The sequence below is a fragment of the Martes martes genome (genome assembly GCF_963455335.1).
Source record: "Martes martes genome assembly, chromosome: 16".
Classification (NCBI taxonomy): domain Eukaryota; kingdom Metazoa; phylum Chordata; class Mammalia; order Carnivora; family Mustelidae; genus Martes; species Martes martes.
The window spans coordinates 7608739-7635445 of NC_137904.1; the positions used below are offsets into that span (position 1 = coordinate 7608739).

Sequence of the window (26707 nt, forward strand, 5' to 3'; positions counted from 1 at the left end):
ATCTGGACACATAAGGAGACCCTGTGTGTGTGTGTGTGTGTGTGTGTGTGTGTGTATGGGGAGATATGTGAGGACACCCCGAGAATGTGGCTGCTCCAAGTCAAGGAGAGAGGCCTCAGGAGAAACCAGCCCTGGTTTCTTCATCTCCAACTTCTAGGTCCCAGAGGCATGAAAATAAAAATGTGTGTGGTGTCAGCCCCCCAGTCTGTAGCACTTTGTGTGTGACGGCAGAAGCGCACCCCACTGGCCCCGAGGTCCCCCAGCCCCTGTTCGTGAGATTGGCCTCTGAGTAGATGTCTCACCTACTTGACGCTCCCGAGGGAGGCACCTGCTCGAACACGAACTATAAAAAGGCACTTTTATCATCAGACTGTCCTGACCCAGTTTGGGCAGGAGCTCCTCGTATTAAAACCGGAACTCCCGTGTCACCCTCCAGGCCCCTGGCTCTGTGTGGCCCAGCCCTGACTTAGGAGCTGGCCAGGCGGGCTAACGGACGGCAGCGGCCTCATCCATGTGCTCCTCTGTCACCGGGCTTTCCCACACCCTGGCACAGAGCAGGGTTTGGTGGCACATGACCGAGTCACACACCTCCTCCGAAGCTCCACGACCGCTGAGCAGCCTCGCTGTCATGCCCACAGCCGCCAGTCTCTAGCAAGGAGTACACGGAGATAGTCAGGGCAATCTGTGCCCTTCCCATACTCACGCTGTGAAACTGGGCCAATTGCTTTATCTTCACACAGGCATGAGCTTGGGGTTCCCCGGGAACGTGGTTTGTGGGACACGGGCCTTTGCCATGTCCGAGGTGGGGTGCTGCCAGGAGGGAGGATTGAGGCTCCCCAGGAACATCCTGGAAGGACACCTGGCTGCTTGCGGCTGGTCTCATGACTGGGCTTGGGCGCCACGGAGCACTGGGAGGCCAGCCTTGTCCCACCGACTAGAAAGCATTTGCCAATACAGGATTTCAGGAAGGGCTTGTTTCAGGCGTCTACGCCTGTGGAACAAGCCACCGCCAAACACGGTCGCGGAAAACAAGGCCCATTTCTGGCTGCTCATGGAGTCCGTGGGTCAGGAGTCTAGACGCGGCACAGCAGAGAGGACTTATCTCTCACTCTCGATGTGTGGGGCCTCAGTGGGGATGTCGAGAAGACTGTGCTGGTGAAGCTGTGGGGAAACAGCTCCTGGTGGTGGTGGGAGTGGAGGACGCTTGGGTGACAGTTGTCAACGCGGCAAGTGCCCACGCCCTCTGACCCCGCAAGCTGTCTTCGGGAAATTATCCCACAGGAAGGTGTGCAACACCAGGAAGTCGTGCAAGCACACGGATTGCAGCCCTCTTCGAAACAGTAAAAGACTTCTGGGAGGCTGCCTAAGAAAAGCAGGGCAGAGCTAACAATGGCATGCGGCGTCCTGTGGAATCCCGAGCGTGCCCAGAATGACCCCCAGGATACGCTGAAGGTGACACCGACAAGCCACACAGCCCGTGTCCAGCATGCACCGTGGGGGTGAAAGGACACAGCTGTTAGCAGATGGAGACATTTGCCTATGTCGGGGTCAGCCGCAAAAAACACAGCAGAAAGGCACAAACGATTGTTCTAGAAGGTGTTAAGGACGAAGTAACGGGAAGACCAGGTTGGGAGAAACTCACCATCCCTGCATATTGTTTTGTAATTTGAACGTGATGTCACGTGAATATATTATCCATTCAGAATCAAAGTTCTATTTTTAAGGTGCTCGCTTTTGATGCTTTTAGTCGTAAGTCCAAACCTTCCTATGAAAACACGCAAAAATGTCTTTGTTTGCCTCCCAGATGCCTACGATGTGCGGGGAGGTGTCTGAGCTGGCCGAATTTGCTGGATGCACAATCGTCGTTCCTCCTCGCAGGAGTCGCGCGCTGTAGCCGTGTGTCAGTGCTGTCTGCTCGATCCATCCCACACGTGCCTTTTTAGACTCTTCCCTGCAGCCAGGACTGGAAGCCTGCAAAGCACACTTCCCAGACACCTCGGCAGGTGACAGGGCCTATGGGAGGCATGGCAGGTGTCCTGGAGACAGGAAGGAGGGAGGAGCCATCCCAGGCCAGGGTACTGTGGTACCGCAGGCTGCAGTGGTGACAGCAGTGGTGACAGCAGACACCCCCAGGGGTGTGGTGCTCAGCTCCTGCTCCAGCAAGTGGGAATCGAGTGGGTGTCCTTATTGTCCCCTTGCTTCTCCTGTCCTCCCAACACCTCTGTCAACAATGCTCTGTAGTGAACTCCTTCTGCTTGAAATACCTACTGGGGCTTTCCCCCCCTAACTGACACTGACTAACACGCAGAGAAACTTACCCCCTTTCACAGATGAGAGAATTGAAACTCAGAGCGAGGAAGTGACTTAACCAAAGGCAAACTCACCATCTCTCCTCCCTCACCATGCGCTAGTCACCCCAGTCCCATTTCTGGAACACTCGAGCTCACACACACTCCAGAGCCTTCACAGGGATTCTCTCTGTGCAGAACATTCTGCCTCCAGCTCTGCCTGTGCACACTCTCCACTCGGGGTCCATGCAAACGCTCCCTCTGGAAAGACATCTCCTCTAGCCCCCCCATAGTCTCCAAGTCACTCTACTACACCATCCTGCTTCATTTCGTTTTAGAAAACCTCTGCAAGCATTTACTTGGTTGTTATCTCACTAGGACTGAAAAGCCCATGAGGCCAGGCACAGTGTTTGTCTTACTAAATGCTGTGTCTCTGGGGCCCAAGAGTGGGACACAGAGGGCACGCCATACTTATTTGCTCTAAGAATGAATGAATGGAAAGGGTGCTCGATTACTTGTGAGCCCCAGCTAGGCCGGCCTGTTCTGCTGGCTGGCTGGCTGGCTGCTAGCCGCTCAGGAGTCTTTCAGGGGGTCCCACTGCCTGGGAGGCCACAGGAATTCTGATTTCCACCATTCGGCCTGTGCCCTCAGCGGGTGCTCAGTTACTACGTGCCGAGGGAACTAACCTGCCTATGAACTGTGAAGCTTCCAGAAGGCGTGTGAGCACTAAGAGTGATCAAGAGGCAACCCTGGCGGGTGAGGGGGCTGTGTCTCAGCTCAAGTCTGCAGAGTGGAAGTGAATGGCCTGCAACTTACATCTCCTCTGTGCAGTGAACATGGGCATGGGACCTGTCCTCGTTGACGAAGACAATGACATTTCCAGAGCTCCTTCTGAGGGTCACCACAGCACAGCGTAATCTCCGCAACCAGACAGCTCGCGTTCAATTCCTGGCACCATTCCTGACCGACAGGGTGACCTCGGAAAGTCACTCAGGTCCTCTGCAACTCAGTTTCCTCATTTACACAATGAGAACATTGATAATAGGAGCATCACTTTCGCGGGGTTGTTGTAAAGATCAATAGTTAAATCACTTAACACGTTTAGAACAGGGCTTGGCGGGACATCACCACCCATTGTTACTGGTACCAGTGTAACATGTATGTACAAGTTCCATACGTGTACCATATGTAATGCTCAGAGCAGTCCCATGAGGCAAGGCACTAATATCACCCCCACTTGACAAATAAGGAAACTAAGCAAGTAGTTGGAGAAGCAGCCCTAGAAGCAGAGTGCGGCGCCAGGCTTCACATGCAGCTGTTCTAAAATCCCGAGAGACCCTCTGCATCCCCACACTGGTCCAGAGAAAACAGGCCTGTCTGTAGGTAATGACGAAGCAGCATGGTACTTGTCCCAAGGTCTCTACCGACATGTTGCTTACACACTGGCACCACGAGGCAGGGTTGTGTGACCTGAGCGGGCACTTCTGAGGTACCAGTCAGGCCCAAAGTCTAAAGGCTAGTTGGCTGGGAGAGAAGGATATTTTAGGGAAAGCATGGATTTGCTCTGGATTCGCTAGCCTGGCAGTTTCCAGGCAGGAAGGAGAAGCAGTTGAATCTGGCAAGCTGGGCAACCTCCAAACCACGGAGGGGCCTCTAGATTGTGCTAAGGAGCTTGAATTTCATCATATAGGTAATGAGGAACTGTGAGAGGAGTTCAAGAATTTAAATCTATTGTGCACCGTGAGCTGGAAGGAGATACAGATGAATCCTCTCCTCGATGCTAAGAATGCCGTCAGCACCTGACAGCCCTGTGCCCGGGCGTGCTGAGTTCTGCCAGGCTTGGATGCTGACAGCAGGCGCTGTGCTTTTTCCTATCTGGGAATCTGGAGCCGATTTTGCCATACAAGAGTTGCTCAAATATTTATGGAACCAACTAACGTGTTGTAACGTTGTCTGCGGAAAGCAGGAGAGGGACTACAAGCTCCAACACTGCGAAACGCTCCTCCTCCAAATAGCCCAAAGGTCCGTGGGAGCAGCAACTAGGAATCACTGGGTCCCGTTTCCTGACTCTTTCGGGACTCTTTCGGGCAGGGTCCAGGCAGGGAAATGCCAGGTCCTGAGGCCGGCTCAGGCGGGGTGATTTGCCCACCATATACTCTCGAAGACATCGAATTAGGAGATTATGTTCACGTCCCCGCACCAAGACAGGAGTGCTGTGCGGTGGAGACTAAAGGGACTCAGGGGCCCCATCTAAAATGGGCTTTTCTCTACACAGGACTGTTTCTTTCATAGCAATGATCACATGCTGTAGTTGTAGTTCTTTCTCTTCTTTGCGTTGAGACTCTCGATTCCAACAGTGTGTAAGCGGGAACTTTCGTGACAGAAGGGACCGCGTCTGTCTGGTCCCCAAAGCATCCTCGGAGTCCAGGGAATTGGGGGGAATGGAGCGGGAGTAGCGAGGGCCTCTGAGAAAGGCCCGTGGCGCCTCCGGCCCCTCGGTGACCTTAGGGGGCAGAGGCCGCTGTGAAGGGCACATCGGGCCGCCTTCGCGGAGGGCGAGACGAAGGTGCCGGCGTGTCCAGCAGCCGGGCGGGCACGAGGGCGGCGAGCGCGGGTAGGACAGGGAAGCGGAGGGCAGGCCCCGCAGAAAGCGCGGCGCCCCTGGGCGACTGCAGCGGGCAGCGGCCGGACGCCTCCCGCGCGGTGGTCTGGGAGTTGTAGGCACTTTCTTTCCACTCTCCTTCAGCTCTTTGCTTCTGAAGCCCGAGGCCGTACAAGCGGGCGGGCGCCTGTGACTCCTAATCTGTGAACTCTGGGAATTTAAATTCTTAAAAAGTGCCCTGAATAGGACTCTTCTCAGGGTGCTTTCTTCCACTCCGCCTGGTTTGAGGACTACACTTCCCAGGCAACCTCAAAGAGGCGGGGCTTCCGGCGCGCGCGGTGTATTGTGGACATTGTAGTCCCAAGGGTCTTGATTTCCGCCTTCTGTGCAGTCCGGGGCTGTTGGCCCGGACTACATTTCCCTTCAGTCCGCCCACTATCCCGAGGCCGCCTTGGCGCGAGACATTTGCGAGCTGAGTGTCTCCAAGATGGCCGCTTGGGGAAGGAGGCGTCTTGGCCCGGGCAGCAGTGGCGGCAGCGCCCGAGAGAGGTGAGATCCGGGGGCCTGTTGCTTTCCCAGGGCGAGTGGGTCAGGAGCCTGGAAGCCAGTGAGGCCTCCTGGGGCTGCACCGCTGTCCCTGCCTTTGTCCCCGGGCTCCCCTTTCTCGCCCACCCGCCCTCCTCGTACTCCTGCGAGGCACGCGGGGTTCCTGCTCTGGCCGATCCAGGATCTGGGTGGGATCCGGCGCCCGCTCTAGCCCGGCTGAAGCGGCCTCCACGTAGGGCTCCGGGGAGGTGACGATGCGGGGACGGGAGAGGTGGGCCGCGGCCATACAGGGGACGGGGCCGGGGCCGGCCCACGCGGGAACGACCGGGAGCCCCGCGCAGGCCCAAGGGACTCGCCTAGCATCCCGCGGTCGGGCAGTGTCCGAAGCTCCCGTCCTGCCTGGCCACGAGTGTGGCCATTTCGGCCGCGACCCCTGACGTGATGAGGAATGGCTCCCGGGAAGGAAAAGGAAGGGAAGCCTGCACGGAGTGGGCCAGCTGCAGGAGGGTAGTGCCGTCTGCACGTTTATCAGGATAGCTTTAACCTTCCCCAGTGTGTCTCCCGGGCCGAGAGCCGGCCGCTTCCTCGAACCTTCCGATTCTTGTGACTTTTCGAGGGTTCTCTGCAAGCGCCCCTGCCGTGGAAGTCCTTTAAAGTGACCTTTCTTAATGAATGATGAGTGGGTAGGGAACTAGGGGCTTGTTTCTTCCGAGGTGGATCCCGATTTGGAGAACTGATGTCTAGAAGATGAGATTGTTAGAGTTTTTGTGTTTCGGGTTGAAGTTACGGTTCTTCGAGAAAGCAGTTTCAGCTAGAAGCCACTAGAAGCTGTTCAGCTACTAGAAATTTGGGGAAGGATGTGTATTGGTGGAGTCGCCTGAATTCAGCTGCTCTGCCCATTTTGTTATGGCTTGCTTGGTATAGCCGAGGTCAGCAAGAAAGTTTGTGTTTGTGTGTTTTGTCTCTTTGGAGAGGCTTATTAAACAGAACAGTGTCTCCCCCATCCCCTCCGCCCCCTCCCCCCCTCCCGCCCAACTATCCTCATTATTCCTTTTCTTTGATTCCATCACGTATGCATTGCTGTTGCCTGCAGATGGTTTTCCCAGCTCGGAAGAGTCTTCCTGTTTGGTAGTTGTGGTAGGCCAGCTATCTTAAGCTCAGAGTTATCCAGCGTTGTCTGCTCTGCATTTCCTCTTCCGTGGAAAAGCAGTGAATGGCAAGCAGATATTTTTGTTTTTCCAACTCCCATATGGTATTTCTTAGATCAAACCATAGGAAGAAGTTAAAGAAGTGACCTCGATGGCCTTTAAACCTGGCAAACGTTTTCAGGATCTTAAATGCGACCATTAATCCTGCTTAGAAAAGCCAGAGTAGCCGAGAGAAAGGCATTTCTCCTTACTGGATAAAAACAGCTGGAAGGGCCAAATGGGAATGCCCCAGACACCATACAAGGGCTGTGCCAGCACAAGTTAAGCTTTTATTGATCTAAGAAATCAGATACTGGGGATCTTACCTCCTTGGTTGGAGACAGGCATTAATTCAAAACTGAGTTTGCAGACTAGCAGCCCATAGGCTGAATCCAGCCCTTGACTGTCGATCCTCAGGTTTTAAAAAGAATTTAAATCAGTTGCCAATACTTAAAAGTTGGAAGATTTCACGTAAAATTCTCCTTGAAAAGCTGAGTGGTGGCGGACTGCTTTTGGTCAGGGCAAGTGCTCTCTACTTCATTACTCACCTGACAGCTTGACTCACTGCAGTTACCTGCCTACTCTCCCTAGGTGTGCAGGTTGCAACCTTTGGCCTGGAGCCGAAGGCTCTGGTTGCACATGCCGATTCCCCAGGAATGGGGCAGCAGATTTTATGGTTCGGGTTGCCCCATCTCTCTTCCTTCAGATATCATGGTGTGTGGCTGGAGAACCTTTCTAGTTGCTTTTGTGGGGAGGCCCTAGCCTGGCTCTGTTGGAGGAGTCATTCGTCGGAGCCCAGTTTCCCTAAGATCCTCCCACGCTGAGCAGGGGGATGGAAACATAACCCGCTGCCGGGCCAGCTAGCTAACTTCTGGGCACACCTCCATTCCTGCTCAGTGGGTGGAAAGACTGTTCGGGAGGGGCGGGCTGGATTAATTGATTGCCCAGCACCGTAGATTAAGAGGCCCAAGCATATTATTGGCTCTTAGGACTGAAATAGGGTGTTTATGGCTCTCTTAAATGAGTTTGTTCCATGTCACATCTGTGCTGACCCAAATCTCAGCTTCACATTGGAAGACCACTTTCCAGAATTACCTGACATACCCAGTTGGAGTCTGCTTTATGCTGAAAGCAAAGGACACTTTGCCTGGTTTGGGGCAGGAACTGGAGCAGAGCAACACTTTGGGCAGACTTTCCAGATTTGCCAAGTGGCTGCAAACTCCCAAGCATGACTTGTACTTAAAGGCCCTGCCCAGGACTGTACCGTCCACCACAATTTCTGACATCAGAATACACGATGTGTGAATTCTTTACCTGGTTCTTGAGTCAAGAGCTGCGTTCATTCAGTAGCCACTAGTCACATGTGGCAGTTAAATTTAAATTCATTAAAAATAGGGGCATCTGGCTGGCTCAGTCAGTAGAGCGTGTGACTCTTGACCTTGGGGTTGTGAGTTTGAGCCCCACATTGGGTGTAGAGATTACTTAAAAAAAATCTTAAAAAAATATTTAAATAAAAAGAAGATGAAAAAATTCAGCTTCTCAGTCATACGAGTCAGTCCCATTTCAAGGGCTCAGCAGCTACATGGGGTTTGGGGAGCTACCACATTGGGTAGGGCAGATTTAGAACACCTCCGTCACTGCAGAAAGTTCTAGTGATGCGACAGCGCTGGTCTAGACTAAAGGAGGAGAGGGGTGGAAATAGCAAAATGCTAGCTGCTCGCATGTTGATTTTTCTCTCCACTCCGTTAAATCCAGGGACTCAACAGTGTTTGTAATGAAGAACATCAGACTCTGAGCTGTAACCTGAATTCTTGTCCAGAATTCAGCACACTGGCAGCGAGCACACGAAACAGATTGCCACTTGGCCTGTCGGCGTCTTTGAGACACACTTGCCCATCTAGGAAGGCACAGTGCAGGTATCTGTGTGTTCTGCCACTTGGGTGCCGCCCCGGACCAGCTCCCAGACGGTCCCGCCTGTCCTACTTGGGCTGCTTGTCTTCACTCCCTCAGGGCCTCTGAGCGTCCCTGAGCTCTCCGTGATGGTTGGAATGTGAGTATAGCCACGTACTCTGAGCTCCCGCTCTTCCCATCATGTGAACATGTGCTTGATCTGATACTCATCATGCTGCAAGGCAGCAGCGCTGCTCAAAGACCTGGGGTGTCCAGAGGGCCGGGCATACTGTACTAAATGCTCAGGTGTTCGGGGGAACCCCTGGCTTGTGCGGCCACCTGCCCGTGTTTTTAGGCAGCCAGGTCTGTGGGATTGTGTCTTCCTCCTTCTGTACCAGATACCTTCTTTCCCAGGACTCGGTCATGCTGTTCTGACAGTGTGGCTTTAATATGTGAGTTGGAGAGTTGTGGTCCTGGATGGCTGGTGGAGGGTTTAGTCCCGGTCCAGTTGAACAGATGGGCCACAAGCCATGAAGGCAGGTGGCTCACTTTCCGGGAGTGCCATTCTCCTCATTCTGATCTTAGCTTTTCCTTCTAGAGCTGAGGACCCTTAGTGGCCTGGGGGTACTTTTTTTTTCTCTTGGAAAACTGCCTCTCTGGCTCCGGTGTGTGGTGAAAATGTTTGTTTCCTCCTGGCCGTGGCCGAGGCGCACAGGTAGGCATCCACGCCCGAGTCTGGGTGTGTGGGTCTTCCCCAGCTGCCTACCAGAAGGTGGAGTCGGCGTACTCGGCCACAGGTTCTGATCCCGGAAATTGGATATTGCAAGTTAAAGTCATCTGCTGGGGTTCATCCTCTTAAGGCACGACTTTCCATCTTCCTGGATTGACTGGAGCAGTCTGGTTCCAGCAGCAATACCTTGTGCCTCGGGGATTCCGTGCTTTAGGTCCCATTCCGGCTCGGGCCCAGCTTTGCGAAGGGCAGGATGCTCTTGTATGGGCGCGGAGGCCGAGGCCAGGCCGGATTTGGGCTTCTCTGTCCAGGGCCTCGGTGAGTGGGGGCAGTGGGAGGAGGTGGGAGGTCCGCCACAGAGCGAACCCTCGGGCACCTCCCAGCTGCCGCTCTGTTCTGTCCCTGCCACCAGCGGCGGTGTTATGGGCCACAGAGTTCTGGGGAGAGCCAGTAAGCTCAGTAGAGTCACAGGAGACCTTCAGCTCAGGGCTGATCTGTAGGATTTTCTGCCATAACAGAAATGTCCTGTCTCTGTGCTGTCCGTTAGGGTAGCCATTAGCCACAGGTGGCCACAGACGGTTCGAGGTATGGCCGCTGCATCTAAGGAAGTGGATTTTGTACTTGATGGTTTTAGTTAATTTAAATTTACAAACAGCTGCGTGGGCCTTACACTGGGGTGTGTTTTGCAGCTGTCACCTGGGTTGGCAGAGCCAACCCCATTCTGCCCTCGCTGTGGCACTCACTTGGGAAGAGCTAGAGCTTTGCCCTGTTTGACCCCAGGCAACATGGCTTAGAGCAGCAAGGGCTTTTGCCCTTGGCGACAAAGCCAGCAAGTTACCGAGCGGGAACTAGAATCCAGGTCTCTGGACACCCCCTCCTCAGTGCACAGTGCTCTTACTCCCGCAGCAGAGCACTGTGCAGTTTCCGGAGTACCGGGGAAGAAGTCCTCGGCCTGTTTGGAATCATCCTCAACATTCGGGGCTACATGCCTGTGCCTTGCTGTCCGGATTGGCCTTTAAAGCCACAACAAAGAATCCTGCCGCTTTCTTTGGCTCCCGAGGAGGCAATTTTTGGTTAGCCAGAAGTGTGTTCTACAACTGGGGGGTCGAGGTAAAGTCCAGCACCTCCCAGAGCACAGGTAATGAAGTGGCCATATGCTTACCGGGTGGAAAGCAACCTGACATATGGACCTAGTTTAATTTTTCACCCACGCATCATCTTAATTACTGTAATTGTTCTTCTCCTGCCACTCATTTCAAATGTGCTTCCACTACTGTGTGTTGGTGACCTGTCACATTTGGGTGAGTGAAAACACAGTCTGCCTCCCAGAGCTCCGAGGTGACATCCTTTGTGTTTCAGACCGGAGCTCCCAGCCCAGGCCTGCCAGGAAGTGAGCCCAAAGCAAGTGCTTCCGCTGCTGTTAGATTAGCCTCTTCCGGTTCTGCCAGGACCAGAAAGTGATGGTGGCCTGCACGGCGCCTTGGCCAGTGCTCTCTTGAGGCGACGGAAATGGAATTTTCCTCCTGCTCACTGGCAGGACTGCAGAGGGCTGAGACCAGCGGAATACCCCAGCCATGAGATGCTGCCTGTGCCCAGACCCGCGGTGGTGGGCTCGTTCCCCGGCAGCACACGCTCCTCTGCATGCATGGGGTCACTCCTGGGGCCGGGACTGGGCCCCCTCCTGCTTGCCTTGGTTGTGCAGTCTCGTCACCCTGAGGGATACAGGGCCGTCAAACAAGAGTTTTCTTTTTGACAGAAAGCTAGCGATTCATTTCTGCATTATAAAAGAAGCACATGTGTATTTGTTTTCTGTTTTTGAAAAGTACAGAAACCTATGAAGGAAAATAAAATGTCAGTCACCTGTTAGGCCACCATTCAAAGAAAACCCCTGTTGACTTTTCTTAGTGTCCAGCATCTTTGATACTTCCCTCCAGATATTTTGTCTTGGATTTTTAAAAACTGTATGTTAAACACATCAAAAGTATGTTTCTAACATGTGAAAGTCATAAACTTGCTACTGTATGTCTGACCCTTGAAAATATTGTTCTAAACAAAAGCAGGCAGGCCCAGGCGGCCATAGGCACGATGGCGTTTATACAGAACGTTCAGAACAAGTGAGTCCGTCAATTCACTCAATTCAGTGAGTGAATTGGTGCTTACCAGGGGCTGGGGAGGGTTGGAGGAAAGGGGGAGCGATGGTTTCTTTTTGAGGTGATGGAAATACTCCAGAATTGATCATGGTGTCTGTTGCACAGTGCAGTGAAGGCGGTAAGCCACCGGATTGTACACTCCAAATGGGTGACTTCTGTCTCAATAAAGCTGTTATTTAAAAAGTATAAATCCAAAACCACCCATCAGGATGCCTGCTGTTAAAAACAAAACAGATAGGTGTAAGCGTTGGTGAGGATGTGGACCAGTTGGACCCCTCATGCCCTTTTGGGGGCAACATAAAGGGATGCAGCCGTGGTGGGGGACAGTGCAGTGGTTCCTCAAGAAGTGAAAAGTAGAATTCCCACACGATCCAACAGTTCGGCCTCCAGGTGTAGATCCAAAAGAATGGAAAGCGGAGATTCGAGCACATAGTTTTATACTGTGTTCACAAAAGCATTATTCCCAATAGCTGGGAGGTGGAGGAAGTAGCCCAGGCGTGATCGGGGGATGAACAGGTTGTATAGACACTCGATGGAATATTCTTTATTCATCCTTAAAGGGAAAGGATCTCCTGACTCCCATGTATAACATGGGTGACCCTTGAAAACGTGGTGTCGAGTAAGCCGGTTGCAGAAGGACAGATACTGTATGATTTGACTTACGCGTGGTACCCAATGTTGTCCGGCTCAGAAGGACACAGAGTCGAAGGGTGGGGGTAGGGGTGGGAGCTGTTTGTTTCGCGGGGGCAGAGTTGTCGTGCAGGCGGAAACTGTCCTGGAGCTTGTTTGCGCCACAGCAGGAAGGTACTGAACGCTGCTGAACTGTGCGCTTACAAAGGGTCAGGACGGTCCATTTTACGTGTGTGTCACCGTGATTTGGAGACAGTAAAGCCATGTGCTCACTGCTCAGCTTAAGTAGAAAACTAGCATCACCCTGGTCCATGTGTCCCTTGCTGCAGGCAGAGGCCCCCTCGCTCATGACATCGTTTCCTTGCTTTTCTTCGCAGCTCGCACACGAGGACCCTCCTCAGCAGCAGCATCTCTGGCAGCCCCGTGCGCGTTCCGAACGTCCGCACGTGTCCCTGCTTTCTCCCCCACCTGACCAGTGAGGGATTCAGCTGTATATTTCCTCGCCGGGTGGAGGAGCAGCCCGATTAGCGGTCTCTTCACAGCAGTGCTGCTCTCCCCACACGGTGCTGCTTGGAACATTTTTGCCCAGCTCTGATTTTGGGGGAGGTATCTCTAGACTTTGGGGATCCCGGGTTTGAGACTACTCTGGTAATTCCCGAGTCCTCCAAGACCGGCTTCCCGACGGTGGAGGGGACCGCGGGGCCGCATGCTGGGCAGGCTGCCAGGTGCAGAGAGGGTGCCCACATCCGGGGAGTGGAGTTCGGTGGCCTGGTTCTTCATTATGGCCCCCTTCTCACTGGAAAGCCAGTGTGCCCTGGGAGTTCTGCTGATGACCCTGTCTTCACCACCACCAGGGCAGATTCAGAGGAGGAGAGGGGAGGGTCTCAGGCCCACCCTGGGTGAAGGGAGAGTGAGGGAGGCCGATTGGAGAGCCCCAGGCACAAGGGCCCATGACCCCTGCAGCCTCCAGCTTGGACGGGTTTATGCTCTGCTCTGCTGGCCACTTTAGAGCTCACTGAGCAAACTGATGTCAGCACTGGCACAGGGGGTTTAGGAGCACGACCTTGTACCCTAAGTACCATGGATTGTGTTAAACGCAAAAGGTTCTAAAGTTATTTGGTAAAAGGGCTCCTCTTTTCTCTCTGGAGCCACTCCATTCCTCTCCCCAGTGATGGTCGTACATCCCAGGTCGTTGTGTATCCAGAAAGGTTCTGCGTGTTTAAAAGCAAACATACACCTTTTTTTTTTTTTTTTTTTAAGATTTTATTTATTTGAGAGAGAGTGAGAGAACTCAAGCGGGGTGAGGGGCAAAGGGAGAAGCAGGCTCCCTGCTGAGCAGGGGTCCAGTGCAGGACTGGATCCCAGGACCCTGGGATCATGACCTGAGCCCAAGGCAGATGCTTAACCAACTGAGCCACCTAAAAGCCCCTAAAAACAAACGTATACCTTTTTTAAAGTACACTAAAGATCACATACTGTAATCACTGTTCTGTGCTTGGCTTGTTCAGGATGGCTTCAGTCTGCTGGACAGAGAGGGCACTGTATGCTAAGGTAGATTTGCGGTTTGGGCAGGAACATTCTGAGGTCCCAACCTTGACACCCAGGTTTTGCCTTAAATGTTCTGGAAGGACTTTGTGGCCAGAAAGGCATCCCCGGCCTCGCTTTGATAGTGGGATGCACAGTGAGTTGAACTGCCTCCTCTTCACAGCTTGAGAACACAATGGAAGTCGGGGCTGCCTGGGAGCCAGTCCTCTCCCGGGTCCTGTGCACACGGGGCCAGTCATCCCGTGACCAGTGACTTCCATTTCCGCTGGGATGTCTCCAGCCAGCGTGAGACTCTGCCTCTTAGGTGTGCTTGTTTGCTCCAGGTGATTTCTAAAGTGCGGAGTCCTGCCTGGGAGTAAGAACTGAAAGGAACTCCGTCTCCCCTCCCTGAATTCAAACCAAATGGAGGCCTTGAATGGGGAAACCCTCCTTTTCCCATCTCATCTACTTCCGGTGGATTCTTCCGGACACAGCGCATTAACTCCTCCCGGAGAAGCAGCCCCAAGTACTGGCTCGCCACAGTGAGCTGCTCCAGCAATGGCCCGTGTTTAGGAGGCTGCTTGTCTGACCCCCCCCAGTGCACAACTTCTCCCCAGTGCGCACCGTTTAATTAGGGCCTGTGATTTAATTAGGAGGCTCCCCTGAGCCCAACTTAATTACAGTTACTTTTTCAGAATAAAGAGTTCCCTCTGCCCAACTCCCAGCCAGTGCCTTTTGCTAAAGTGGTTCCCACCTGGGAATGAAGGCCCCTCCTGGAGGATGCCCCTCCCCCTGCACTCGGGGGCGGTCAGGCCATTACCAGTGACTTTTCATTTCTTTTTTTTTTTTTTTAATATTTTATTTATTTAATTGACAGAGATCACAAGTAGGCAGAGAGGCAGACAGAGAGAGAGAGAGAGGAGGAAGCAGGCTCCCTGCTGAGCAGAGAGCCCGATGCGGGGCTCGATCCAAGGACCCTAGGATCATGACCTGAGCCAAAAGCAGAGGCTTTAACCCACTGAGCCACCCAGGCGCCCCGTGACTTTTCATTTCTGATGTGACCACAGGAGAGTACTGAGCACTTGTTTTTCTAACAGGGTGAAACTCTTTGCCTCTTAGGTTTGCTTATTTGTTGGCTAAAAATAGTTTTTATTGTGCTGAATCCTGCCTGGGAGTAACCGGATGGAGCGCTCAGTGCTCCCACTCTCTCATCGCCTGTCCTTTTTCCTCAAAGCGTACCCATGACAATCCAGTTTTCACCACACTTAACATGTCATCTTTGAAGGAGGGCTGGGACCTAGAGGTTCTGGGGGTGACCTTGTTTTAAAAGGCTTCACTTGTTCTTAATGTGCCTGGTCCCTGACGAGGACACTCTGAGCCTGGCTCCCCAGTTGCTTTCCTCAGAGTGGCCGCTGGGTGTACGCGATGGGATGTGGGGGGCGGTGGACCTTGTGTCCTTGAGCACGTAGGGCTGTGCGACTCATTGGACAAGCAGAGCTCAGGAGGATGGGCTCACACTGGTCCAGAGCCCCAATTAGAAAGGCATGGGCTTGGGTGGGGGCACCAGGAACCAGATGGGGGTCCCTGGACCTTCTCTTGTTTGTGATGGTCTGACCAGCCCAGGGACAAGGGGCTGCTTTTCACTGAGGCACATGAAAGGTGCTCTGTGCTGCCTAGTAACAGGGTGAAGTGACTTGATCCAGCTTCCAGAGCTGCGTCTACCAGTGTCCCCCGGAGGCTGGTATAAAGTAGGCTATTTACTGGATGAACTGAGAACACAAAACTAAGAGAAATGGTACACGCTGGAAGGCGGTATGGAAATTCAGAAAGATCTGGACAGGCTGAAACAAGCCAAATGGAAATGACAAGGCGTGTATGGGTCTATATTTAGGTTAGCCCATCAGGGGTGTGGAAAGATTCTGCTTTGGATGCAAAGTTTGCACTGGAGAGACGTCAAACAGAATCCTGAAACCGCCTCAAATGCCCCCTGTGGCCCATGGGCCAGCTTTGTGGCCTTGATTCACAGCTGAGTCGTCCCTGAGCCTCCAGATTTGTCTTCCGCCAGTGAGGGTCAGGTCACCCATCCCTAGTCCCAGGGGGGAAGTTGGATCAGCTCAGCCACTTGAAGTGGGTCTTTGTGAACAGTCTTTCTTTCTTTTTTTAAGATTCTATTTATTTGACAGATCACCAATAGGCAGAGGATGGGGGGAAGCAGGCTCCCTACTGAGCAGAGAGCCCGATGCAGGGTCGATCCCAGGACCCTGAGACCATGACCTGAGCCAAAGGCAGAGGCTTAACCCACTGAGCCATCCAGGTGCCCCGTGAACAGTATTTCTTACGTGAGCAGGAGGAGCGTTTCCTGGCGATAAATACAGAGTTCTGGAGGCATAGGGTCAGAATGGGCAGGAACCTCTGGGGGTCCTTCATGTGTCCCCCTTATACTGAATTTCACTGTCACTCTTCTTGAGGCCTTGTCTTTTCCTAATGAGATCAGAGGGCTGCTTTTTCTAAGCTGTGTGCTGGTGTTCTTGGGGCTGCTGGCCAGGGGTGCTTTGTGCAGCTTGTCCTCCCGTGACGGCCAGAGTAGTTTTGTTCTCAGTCATCCGAGGCAAGGATGACCCTATAGGTCTTCTGTTCTATGGGGCAGGGATGACTACTTTTGAACCTTGCAGAGGGCAGGGTGTTTGGCACTATTGGCCTCGGGTCTGTTGGTTTCCGTCGAAGAAGCCTCCTCCCTCCATTGCTCTAGTTAACCAAGAGCACGTTTCGTCCTGCCGGCCTCGGGCCTCTGCTTGCATGTGATTCCGGGCCGAAACACTCTTTCTTCCTTGGGGCTCCTTTGCAGACTTAGCTCTGTCCACTCAGTCCACTGCATTGGGCTGCCTACCAGGCCCGGTGCACGTCGCTGGCGGTCATCCCCTTAGAGATCTGGGTGCTCCTCCTGTGTCTCTCTACATTTTGCCACTTTCTCTCAGGAGAAAAAAAATTCTTCAGTGACTACTTTGTATCTTGGGTTCCAGGGACAATAAGACCATAAGCGAGACGTGGTGGCCTCGAGAGCTCAGGCTGTCTGCTGAGCCGGGCGCCCAGGCTGCGGCCACGGACTTGTCCCCAGTGTCATGGCACGGAAGCGGGGCACGTGCTTCTCAGCGGTCTCACTGTCTCCTCTTTCCCCCCCTTCCCCAAGGGTGAGCTTGTCGGCCACAGACTGTTACATCGTGCACGAGATCTACAACGGGGAGAACGCCCAAGACCAGTTCGAGTACGAGCTGGAGCAGGCGCTGGAAGCGCAGTACAAGTACATCGTGATCGAGCCCACGCGCATCGGCGACGAGACGGCCCGCTGGATCACCGTGGGCAACTGCCTGCACAAGACCACCGTGCTGGCGGGCACCGCCTGCCTCTTCACCCCGCTGGCCCTGCCCTTGGATTACTCCCACTACATCTCGCTGCCCGCCGGCGTGCTCAGCCTGGCCTGCTGCACCCTCTACGGCATCTCCTGGCAGTTTGACCCCTGCTGCAAGTACCAGGTGGAGTACGACGCTTACAAACTGTCCCGCCTGCCCCTGCACACACTCACTTCCTCCACCCCGGTGGTGCTGGTCCGGAAGGACGACTTGCACAGAAAGAGACTGCACAACACGATAGCACTGGCCGCCCTGGTGTACTGTGTAAAGAAGATTTACGAACTCTACGCCGTATGATTGCAGTAGGACGGGGAGAGAAGCAAATGACCCAGCCCACGAGAGACGACCCGAGGAGTCAGGTGGCCACAGCAACAGTTTTTGCTCTGTGAGGCGGCGGAGCCTGGGAAGGGGTTTGGTTTAATAGTTGTTATTTAAAAAAAAAAAAAAAAAAATAACACAGATCACAGGCGTACCAAGGGTTTTCAGCTCATTACACTAAGATGTGGATTCCCGTAACCCGCAGGGGGTCTGAGCTGTGGGAGTCTGAGCGGGTGGCAGAATGTTGATGGCAGCAACGCTACAGAGGGGGTGTGAATGCGCTTGCGGGGTTGGGGGGGAGGTCTTTAAGTCTGTTGTTTAACTGTACCATCCAGAGCCAACCACAAGCTATTGACCATTAAAATTATGAGAATTTCAACTTCAGGTGTCTTCTCTTTCCCTGACTGCCCGCAGCAGGAACAGGCCTTTGAGTGAGGTTGGCACGGACCGCCCCCCGCCCCCCCCCAGAGCAGTCTCACCTCTCACGCTGGTCTCGTTTTCAAGGCCAGCACTGCTAAATGCCGTTCGGGGCCACGGTAGGATCCCGTGATGAGGCCTAGAGGTCACTGGGTTTCCGTGTGGGGCCACATGGAGGACTCGGGCCTGGAACCTCCTGTGTAGATTTGGATTTAGAAGGCCCCACAGGGGAACGGCCGCATTTTTTTCAAAGCATCGAAGCTGTTCCTGATGTGGACCCTGAGTTCAAGCCCAGTGCCCCTCCCGCCGCTCCCCTTCCACACGAGCCTGTCCCGCGCCCCTTCCTCCCAGCAGAAGGCCTATCGCACACCGTCCTCCACATCCCTCGGAGGTGTTGGGTAAATGAAAGATCTTCTCTTCCACACAGCTGTCAGGTCCCCCGCCTTGTCTGCAACCTTCCTGAGACCTGCCCTCAGTCCTCCCTGAGGAGCTACATGGCACTTCCTCCTGAAGGGTCCGTCTTTAAGAAGCAAACTAGTTTTAAAGGTCACATCGGGAAGATCTGATACCAGAGAATAATGAGAACATGGGAAGGCATCGAGGAGCTCAAGTGGGCGACTGGTCCGTTTATTATAAGGGGAGATCCAGAGTTTTTAAAAGACGTCAAAATGGACTGTGGTCCACAAAGACTTGGAGTAACTTTAATTCCAGGGGCCTAGAAATACTCATGACTCAGTTGAAGGCTGGGTGGCAAGATGGTGGGGGCACACTACAGTTTACGTGGCAGCCTGGCCATCTGCAACCGTGGTCGATTGGTAGCGATCCCAGACACAGAGCGGGTCTCGACGTGCAGGCCCCACAAGCCCGTGGGTGTCTTGACTGCCGGCTCCCAGGCTGGCTGCCATGAATGGTAGGTGTCTTCGTAATAAATGGTGCAGATTTGGAAAGGGAGCCCCATGCTTTCTGCCTGCAAATCAGATTTCACGGGGGAGATGGCTGGAAGCTGACAAGCAGTAGCCGTCTCCGTCGGGTCAGCTGAGCTGAAGTCCTCACCAGAAATAGAAGCCAAGTGCAAACAGGCTGGCTCCAGCTGCGCTAAACAGCGATTCTTGTCAGGTGGACTAGCCCAGATTCTGCGGTGCCGCCTCGGTTACATGGCCCTGGCCAAGGTGAGGACTCAGGCCTGCCGTGGAGTGCAGGGCAGGACTTGGGTGTTCTAGGCCTCTCTGCGTGACCCGCGCCCCAAATTTGCCAGGAAGGGGAACGGCAGGACCACACCTCCTGCGCCCGGAAGGCCTTCCCCTCTCTTGGCCCTGGCTCCTCTGTTTCTGCTGCCTTCCTACTTAGACGTCACTGACAAGTGGGTTATGTTCCTCGGCGACGGGCTACAGTGCTCCCGAAGCAAGAGCCTCAAAGAACCGTCAAGTGGGAAACAAAGGCCAAGTCATCTGGGCCCTTGCCTGCGAAGTCCACACGAGTCCTGCGTGCGCCCAGGTCCGTCAGTGCATCATGCCAGCCCCCTAATTACAGCAGTCTTGTTTGAACTGCCCGCTCTCGCCCCAATTTCAGAGAAGAGCAAAGAGCCTTCGGAAGGGTCAGCTCATCGAGAAATGGAGAGGAGAAGACCCAGGCAAACACGGACTGTCTCCTTGGTCTATGAGCTCCCTCCAAAGCGTTCACATCTGGTTCTGCAGCTGTCCCCCGTGAAGAAGGGAAGGGAAACCGTGTCCTTGGAGCCTGCTGGGTGCCGGGCAGTGTGCCCAGGCAGCTATGCGCTCCCTGGTTCATCTAATCACTCGTGAGCCACTCCACACCGGCCAGATGTGCAGCGCTGCTGTCTGGAAACTCACTCGGTTATGCTTTCCCGACTCTGATGTGGGCTTACAGCACAAGTGCGCCTGCTTCTGCGCTGGGACCGGGGAAAGCTCCAGGAGGCCTACAGAGCAAAGCACAAAGTGCCTTTGAACTGTCTCTGCAGGCAGAACCCATCCAGAGTGCAGCCTTCTGACCTACCCCCACTCCACAGAGGTCTCTTTTCAATGGGGGAAAAAGAGACCCTTGAGGGCAGGACAGAGAATCTGCAACAGCAGGACCACCACTGCCCCTGGTGGCAGATGTATCCAAACACTGCTTTGAAAGCAAGAGTGGGTCCTGGCCAGGGCACAGTGTTGTGGAGGGGGAAGCTCGCCCTCAGGGAAGGGCTACGGCTGCCCTCCCAGTCCAGGGAGCTCCCGCTCCAGCAGCCCCAGTAAGCCCCACCTTTGCCTGCCCGGCGTGACAGGAGGCCCAAGATGGCCACGTGGACTTTAAGGAGCACTGAGGTCACTGGCCCTAATTAGTCCTCTCCCTGGTTTCTGAGGCCGAAAAGCATCTGTGCGGTGCAAGTGCATCTTTCATACCTCTCTGATAAGTGCCAACCTCCTCAGGACCAGCTGGACCTCACACCCAGCCTCTGCCAGCCAGCTGGAGGTTGCCAGATTTTAATGGTTGGTTGTGCTGCATTTGCTACTTATACGGTAGAATGTAAAGTTTCTAAAGTAAGTTTAAGAAAGTGAGCGTGAGTCTAAAAAATACAAGGTAAATAAACATCAGTGGTTTGGGATCTGGCTCGGGTGTCGTGTGTAGGTTGAGAGACCCCTCGTGTCTGCTCCAGGCTCTGCGTACTGACCCGTGCCTGGCCTGGGGCTCGGTAGGCTCCACCGCTGTCCCAGTGGCCCCCAAGGCAACCACCCAGCAGCGGACTTGGTGCCATGTTCTGATGACGCACTGTGTGGCTGCTCAGCATGTGTCCTTTAGAGGACACCAGGTCACATTGGTCTCCAGTTGCTGCCCATTTTGTTTAAAAGGAAAGGACAGTACCTGGATCTGGGCCCCAGTGAAAGTGCCCATCAACTGAGTGTCCAAGGACAGATGTTCTCTCATTCCCATTTAGAGGCCCAGCTGCCTCTTCCTGAGGACCCGCTATGCACTTGGCAGTTTTAGTCAGTCTCAGAGTAGGCTTCGGAGTGGCCACTACGGCTGTCACGGGCCCAGCTCTTCCCTGGCGCCCATGCCCGTGATGTGAACAGTGAGATCCTTCTCTTCTACGTTACGAGGGAGGTAGATGGTTTATGTAGTAAATGAAGAGCCAACCCGTATGTCCGTATCCACATTCCAACCCTGGGCCCCTGGAATGTTCAGGCCGTGTTGGGAGCTTGGGACGACCACCAGATCTAACGCCCCACTCCTCATCCTCCTGCTCCCAGGAATCTTAAGAGCCTCAAACACTAACCATAGGCTGGCTTTGGCCATTTTTATTTCAGGGACAGCTGTTTAAGATACAAGCGCAACAGGGTCAGAGTTAGGAGACGGCACAAGATGCCACTGGGACATGCTGGGACATATTTATTCCGAGTTGGGGAAGCCATACAAGACAGCCACAATTTCCACTTTCAGCCTCAATAATAGGTAAAGTTTCGTCTAAACATCAGCTATGAAGTGGATTTACTCAACCTCAACCACGTATTTTTAATAAATCAGACAGGTGGAAGCAGGCACCCTTCTGGCTACGCTCCCAACAGGCACAGCTAACACCGGCGCCGCTCTCGCTGGGGCCGGCTGCAGCCTTAGAACCTCCCCCCGCCCCAGCCACCCGGGCTTCGGAGTCTGTCTCTCTAGAGCATCTGTGGGACCATGCGGGGGTTTCCTCTCCCTTTTGGCTGCTGTGTCCTTAGTAAATTCATCTGCTTGGAGTGGGGCCTGGTCTACACGGCTTCCGGTGAGAGTTCACAGGGAAACTGGGGAATGCCTTTTAGGTACTAAAGTCAGCATCACTTGGGCTACATGGAAAGACAGAACAAACAGAAGCCTGTTTGTTGTGCTGGACGATGTCCTGCAGGACCCTGGAAATGGATACGGACAACGGCGTCTTCAAACCACATCCTGCTCCCTTGAGTACTGCGGGGGACTCTGCCAAAACCATCAGTTTGTGATCCAGATCAGTCAAATGAGAGAAGTGGGTCAGGTGATGTCAAGATGTCTTCCGTCTTCAAGGCTGAAACACTTTTGAGGAGCTGGCTCAGGCTGGAATTCAAAGGAGGCACAGTGCTTTCGGCCCTTGAGGACTACAGCCCTTAACCGTTCATTTATTTCAGAGTCTTAGCCCAAAGCCAGCTCCACACTCGTTCCTTCAGATGCATCCCTCAGCCCTGAGCAGGTGGCTGCCCTTCTGGGTTCTCATTCTATTAGCAGGGGCTAGCCAGGGAGCTTCGAGAGAAGTGTGTGTTCCCTCTTTCCCACCCGTACGACGAGTACCCAGGAAGGTGTCGACAAATGCAGCTGGGCCCAGGCAGGCCGCCGCCTCGGGCAGGTGCTGCTCCCCCGCCCCAGCTCGGACGCGCGACTAGGAGGTCTTGGACTTGCGCTCCTTTCTGGCCCTGGAGGCCATGAGGCTGAAGAAGAGCCCAGGAGCCAGAGTCCGCAGATAAATGGCCAAGGACGGCAACAGGTCACCCAGGATCACATCCTTCTTTTTCTTCCCCACGGCAGCCAGAACATCTCGGGCCACCTCCGCAGGGCTTCGGCCCTGGGCCGTGCTCTTGTCCATGACTAAAATAAACAAAACAAAAGAAAGACATGAACTACAAAGCAGAAATTCCTCTCCCAAGGACTTGAGTGGACATGGACCTGCGTCAGCTAGGATGACGAATTTCCCACCACAAAGCTCCCCCTGCCATCTGCCGGGAGGCAGGTGGGGCGCCTCCATCCATGACTGCTCTGTACTCACAGAAATGACGAAGCTGTCTGCAGCTCCGTGTGTGTGAGCAGGGAGAGGCGGAGTGCGGGTGAGACGTGGAATGAGGTAAACAGGGGCCTCCTCAGTGCTTAGGAACCAGTAGTCCGTGACAAAGACCAAAGGCCAGCTGGGATGGGGTCCCAGAGTGAGCCTTCACACACAGTGATTCCACCCAGGGAATTGTCTATTGGAACCGACAACGAAGGCTGGTGTGGCCCTGAGTGGGTCTTGAGTGGCTTGGCTTGAGGTCTGCCAGGTGGGGGATGGGAGAAGACTATACCACCCCTCCCCCACAGTGAGAATGAAGTGACTCAGGAACAGATGTCACGGCTCCCCATGTCCTATGTTACCTGGACAAGGACCAGGAAGAAAGTCTTGGTTTGTTTGAGGTGTTAACAGAGAGGTGCAGGGTTTGTGAGGTGTGAGGCTGGTTAACACCAACTGATGTTCCTCCTTTCCTTATAATCTGACAATTTTGCCCACAAAATAGAACTAGCTGGCAGGCAGAGAGGAAAGGGCACCAGCACAGGCCATCTGCAACCATCAGTGAGCTGTCCAAACTGCATCAGATTCCTCCCCAATATCTGCTCTCCCTGTGTTTCCGTTAACACAGAATAAGTTTCTGATTGTTATTTACTTTTAAATGCCACAGAGGGAATTGTTAAAAAAAGATTCTCCCAGGTATAAGTAAGTATGAACCTCTCTGGCTTGGTGCTTCTGTTTGGCTCCTGCTGACTTGCGGAGGGAGCCACTATCCAGTCTGGTTCCAGTCTGGCTGGGGGTGGTACAAGACCTGCAGGCCCCTGCTGAACACCAGAGCACAGACCCAAGAGGGCACCTCCACAGAGGCAGGACACAGCAGGTCTCTTCTCAAGAGGTAGGGCCGTGCAAGCGAGAGAGAGCAGAGCTGGCCCCTGCATCAACAGCACAGGTGGGTCGGTGGGCCGGGGAGGCCGCGGGAGGCCGCTGGAGCCCGCGTGCTGGGGCCAGGCTGTCCAGCCCATTGGTGCTGACTCCATGTCAGCTCACCGTGTCTCCGGCTGAAGCAAGATGGGGACTGAGACTGGTGCACCCAGCCTCACCCCAGAAAGTTGCACTCTTTCCTTTGAGCACCCTGAAATCAGTCATTTCTCAAGCACACTGGGCGGGGAATCTTTTGGGTCGAGCAAGCCATACTTTCCATGAAGTTAATCCACTTTAGTTTTACTTTAGTTGACTTTAATTTGGAAGCTTGGGCTTCTAAGTCCTTCAAAGGACTCAAAGTCCTGGCCGCCAGGGACCCTGTTCCGACAGCTGCAATGGTGAGCTCAGGCTGCGGATGGCTCGTGGTAATGACCACTAAGCAGCGGTATGTATAACCAATACCCACACAGCAAGGTCTGGGGTTTTAAAAATTACATCCCAAATGAAAAAAAAACAAAGAAGCACATCTCACTGTGACCAACCAACAGCTTTTCATGGAAGAAAATAAAAGTAGGGCCTCACCTCCATATGTGGACCCATCAGCGGTGACGGCATTGAGAGAGAGGTTGGTGTGGATGTAGCCAGGGCTGATGACAGTCACCTCGATCTCATACTGCTCCATCTCGGCACGAAGACAGTCAAAGAAGGCCTGGGTTGCGTGTTTGGAAGCCGCATCTGCAAAGGTTCATGCCCAGACACGCAGGTGAGGGAGAGGGCCTGGGACAGGCCCACAGATTCATTCCCATTCATTCTCTTTTATTTAATTAAAAACTGATATTATAATTTTAGATTACGGTATTATAGCAGTGTACATTTCCTGAGTTACGGAAGCACAACACACTGTATTCTTGTTCTCAGGACATACCCTGAACTGTGTAGGAGTAAAGGAATGTCATGTCTCCAACCTTCTTTCAAGAGGTTCAGGAAAAAAATAGGAAATTTTATACACACACGTATGTGCATACACACAGACTAGGACAATGCAAATATGGTCAAATGTTAACTAGGGAATCTGTGTGAAGGGAACACGGGAGTTCTTTGTACTGTTCCTGACACTTTTCTTTAAATTTGAAATCTTTTTTTTTTTTTTTTTAAGATGTATGTATTTATTTTAGAGAGAGTTCGAGAGTGTGAGTGGGAGGGCAGGGCAGAAGGCGAGGGACAGAATTTCAAGCAGACTCCCCGCGGAGCACGGAGCCCCATGAGATCACAACGTGAGCAGAAAACACAAGTCAGACATTCAACCTACTGAGCCACCTAGGTGCCCTGAAATCTGCAATTATTCTAATGTTAAAAGAAACAAAAAAAAAAACAACAAAAAAAAACCCTTAATGCCTAATAGGTAAAACATTCACACAGGACAGAGGACACGAAGTAAAAAGTGAAGGTCTTCCTTCCATCCTCCAGTTCCATTCTCCAGAGGTCACCTGTGCTATTGGTGTCGCAGGATTTATCTTCTACGTATCCTATGTACATATATGTGATCTGACACTTAAAGAATTTTTTTGAGCTCATACTGTCTACATTATTCCTGCAAGTGGCTCTCTTCACGCAGTGGCGCAGAGCGAGTGGTCTCTGTGCCCCCGACGCAGGCCCTCCACGCTTCCACGGGTCCGGGACCACAGAAGCCGCCCTGGCCGTGGGACTGCGTGGGTGGTTTCCAGGTTTTGTCACTGAAGCAGCGCTACCAGGGAGCATCCCTGCAGGCAAGGGAGTGTGTCTCTGAAATCCATGCCCCACTTTCTTATGTATTTTGTTTGATGAGCTTCCGTGGAGTGGCTCTCTGTCAGGAAGAGCTACCGAGCTTGCTCCCTGGGAGCCACGGCTCCAAACACGCTGACAGGCGCTCTGCGTGGGGACACAGTGACCCGACAATGACATTCTTGGAAAACACACAGCATCTCCACTGAAAATCAGTTTCCTCCAATTCAGACTTCTAAATGTTCTAGTGTTAGGAAAGGGGCAATCCATCAGCTAAGGAAACAGGGAAGAAGCAAGGAAGTGTCCTGGCGAGTCCCGTGAGAAATTCCAGAGTCGGAACTCACGGCAGCACCTTCTGGAGGCCAGCAGATTCGCTCTGGGCCAGGCTGCTGGGGGCTGGAAGCGTAGTTTGTGGATAGGCAGGTAGAGAGAGCTTATCCTATCAGCTGTGATCCCAGGGGTGTAGCCCAGACCTAAGGACAGACAAGAGTCATCCTGGGGACCCCTCAAAATAGAAGGCTGCACCCTGATGCCAGGTCTCACGGAGTCTCAGGCTGTAGGTCCTCAGGCAGGCTGTGCTGACCTACACTGTCACCACGGCTGGCAATAGGGACCCTTGCCAAACCGCAGGGCATGGGGCTCGATGCGCCACCCAGGTCATCTCCCTTGGTCCTCACAACAGCAGTGGGAGGCAGGGAGAGCTGCTCTCCCGTTTCACAGACGAGAAGACTGCTGCTCGCCAGGATTAACTAATGTGCCCAGGTGCACTGCCACACTCAAGTCTGCTTGTTACCAAGTGCCCGGACCAACTACATGTGACCTACTCAAGGCACAGGCCAAGTGGAGAACAAAATCCAGAGATAAATCAAAGTTAAGGTGGAAGTAATTTCGTACAAAGAACACTGTATAGTCTTCACCCTGATTTATCTATTACTAACATTTTACCTCACTTGCTTTATCACTGGTGATTCTGTTTATTCCTGAACCATTGAGCTGCCTTCGATAGCTGTCCTGTGCGTCAGAGCTGAAACAGAATGCCGGCAAACAGGGAAATCGCCACCACAGGAACAAATATGGCCAGAGTGCTTCCCGATTCACAAAGGACTTTCCGTCTCCAGATGTCTCATTTCACCTTTAATGCTGCTCTGTGGAGCGTGTGTGGGAGCCATTAGCCTCTTCGCAAGCAAGGAAATGGGGGTCAGAGGAGTTAAGCTACTCGCCTAAGGACATGCAACTAGAACCACGAGGCAGAGCAGGGGGTCCTATCTGGAGAGGAAGAGGATGTCTTTTTGACAGTTCCAGATCAGCCACGCCGTGTCATCCAGCTGGATGTGTGCTACTGTCCTTCCAAAGTGCTGACCCAGCTCTGCTCTCCCTTCCCTCGCTGCCAATTCTGTAGCTGCCTTTGGGTGAGGCCGGCGCTTAGAAGCAGTGAGAGCAGAGAAGGCTGCCACAGGTCATTCTAGCACAGGGCGGAGCAAAGAACAGAGCTACCGGGGCAGTCTGGGAAATCACCTTTAAAATCTGTCAACACAACAAGCCCAGGCTCCGTCTGCTTGCTGGCACAATATGATGGCAGG

General features: G+C 53.4%; 2 protein-coding genes across 7 annotated transcripts in view; one reads left to right on the forward strand and one right to left on the reverse strand.

Moving 5' to 3' along the window:
• Positions 1-5356: 5356 nt before the first annotated feature.
• On the forward strand, positions 5357-17650 carry TMEM11 (transmembrane protein 11). 2 transcript variants are annotated; one of them, XM_080827415.1, is made up of 3 exons: positions 5358-5439; positions 8379-8673; positions 16735-17650. In XM_080827415.1, the coding sequence occupies exons 2-3, from the start codon at positions 8663-8665 to the stop codon at positions 17249-17251; spliced, it is 528 nt and encodes a 175-aa protein (XP_080683541.1). In that variant the 5' UTR covers positions 5358-5439; positions 8379-8662; the 3' UTR covers positions 17252-17650. The 2 variants fall into 2 exon arrangements, with proteins under 2 accessions (XP_080683540.1, XP_080683541.1); XM_080827414.1 differs by lacking the exon at positions 8379-8673 and having other exon boundaries at positions 5357-5439; positions 16735-17649.
• Positions 17651-20950: 3300 nt separating this feature from the next.
• DHRS7B (dehydrogenase/reductase 7B) overlaps positions 20951-26707 on the reverse strand; it is a 59826-nt gene continuing 54069 nt past the window's right edge. For 3 of the 5 annotated variants that reach the window (XM_080825960.1, XM_080825962.1, XM_080825963.1), the window contains 2 exons: positions 23949-24101; positions 20964-22276 (listed from right to left, as the gene is read on the reverse strand). In XM_080825960.1, the coding sequence (XP_080682086.1) occupies positions 22071-22276; positions 23949-24101 (359 nt within the window). In that variant the 3' untranslated portion in view covers positions 20964-22070. Of the gene's footprint in view, positions 22277-23948; positions 24102-26707 lie in introns of all 5 variants that reach the window. The other 2 variants (XM_080825959.1, XM_080825961.1) reach the window with 2 other exon arrangements.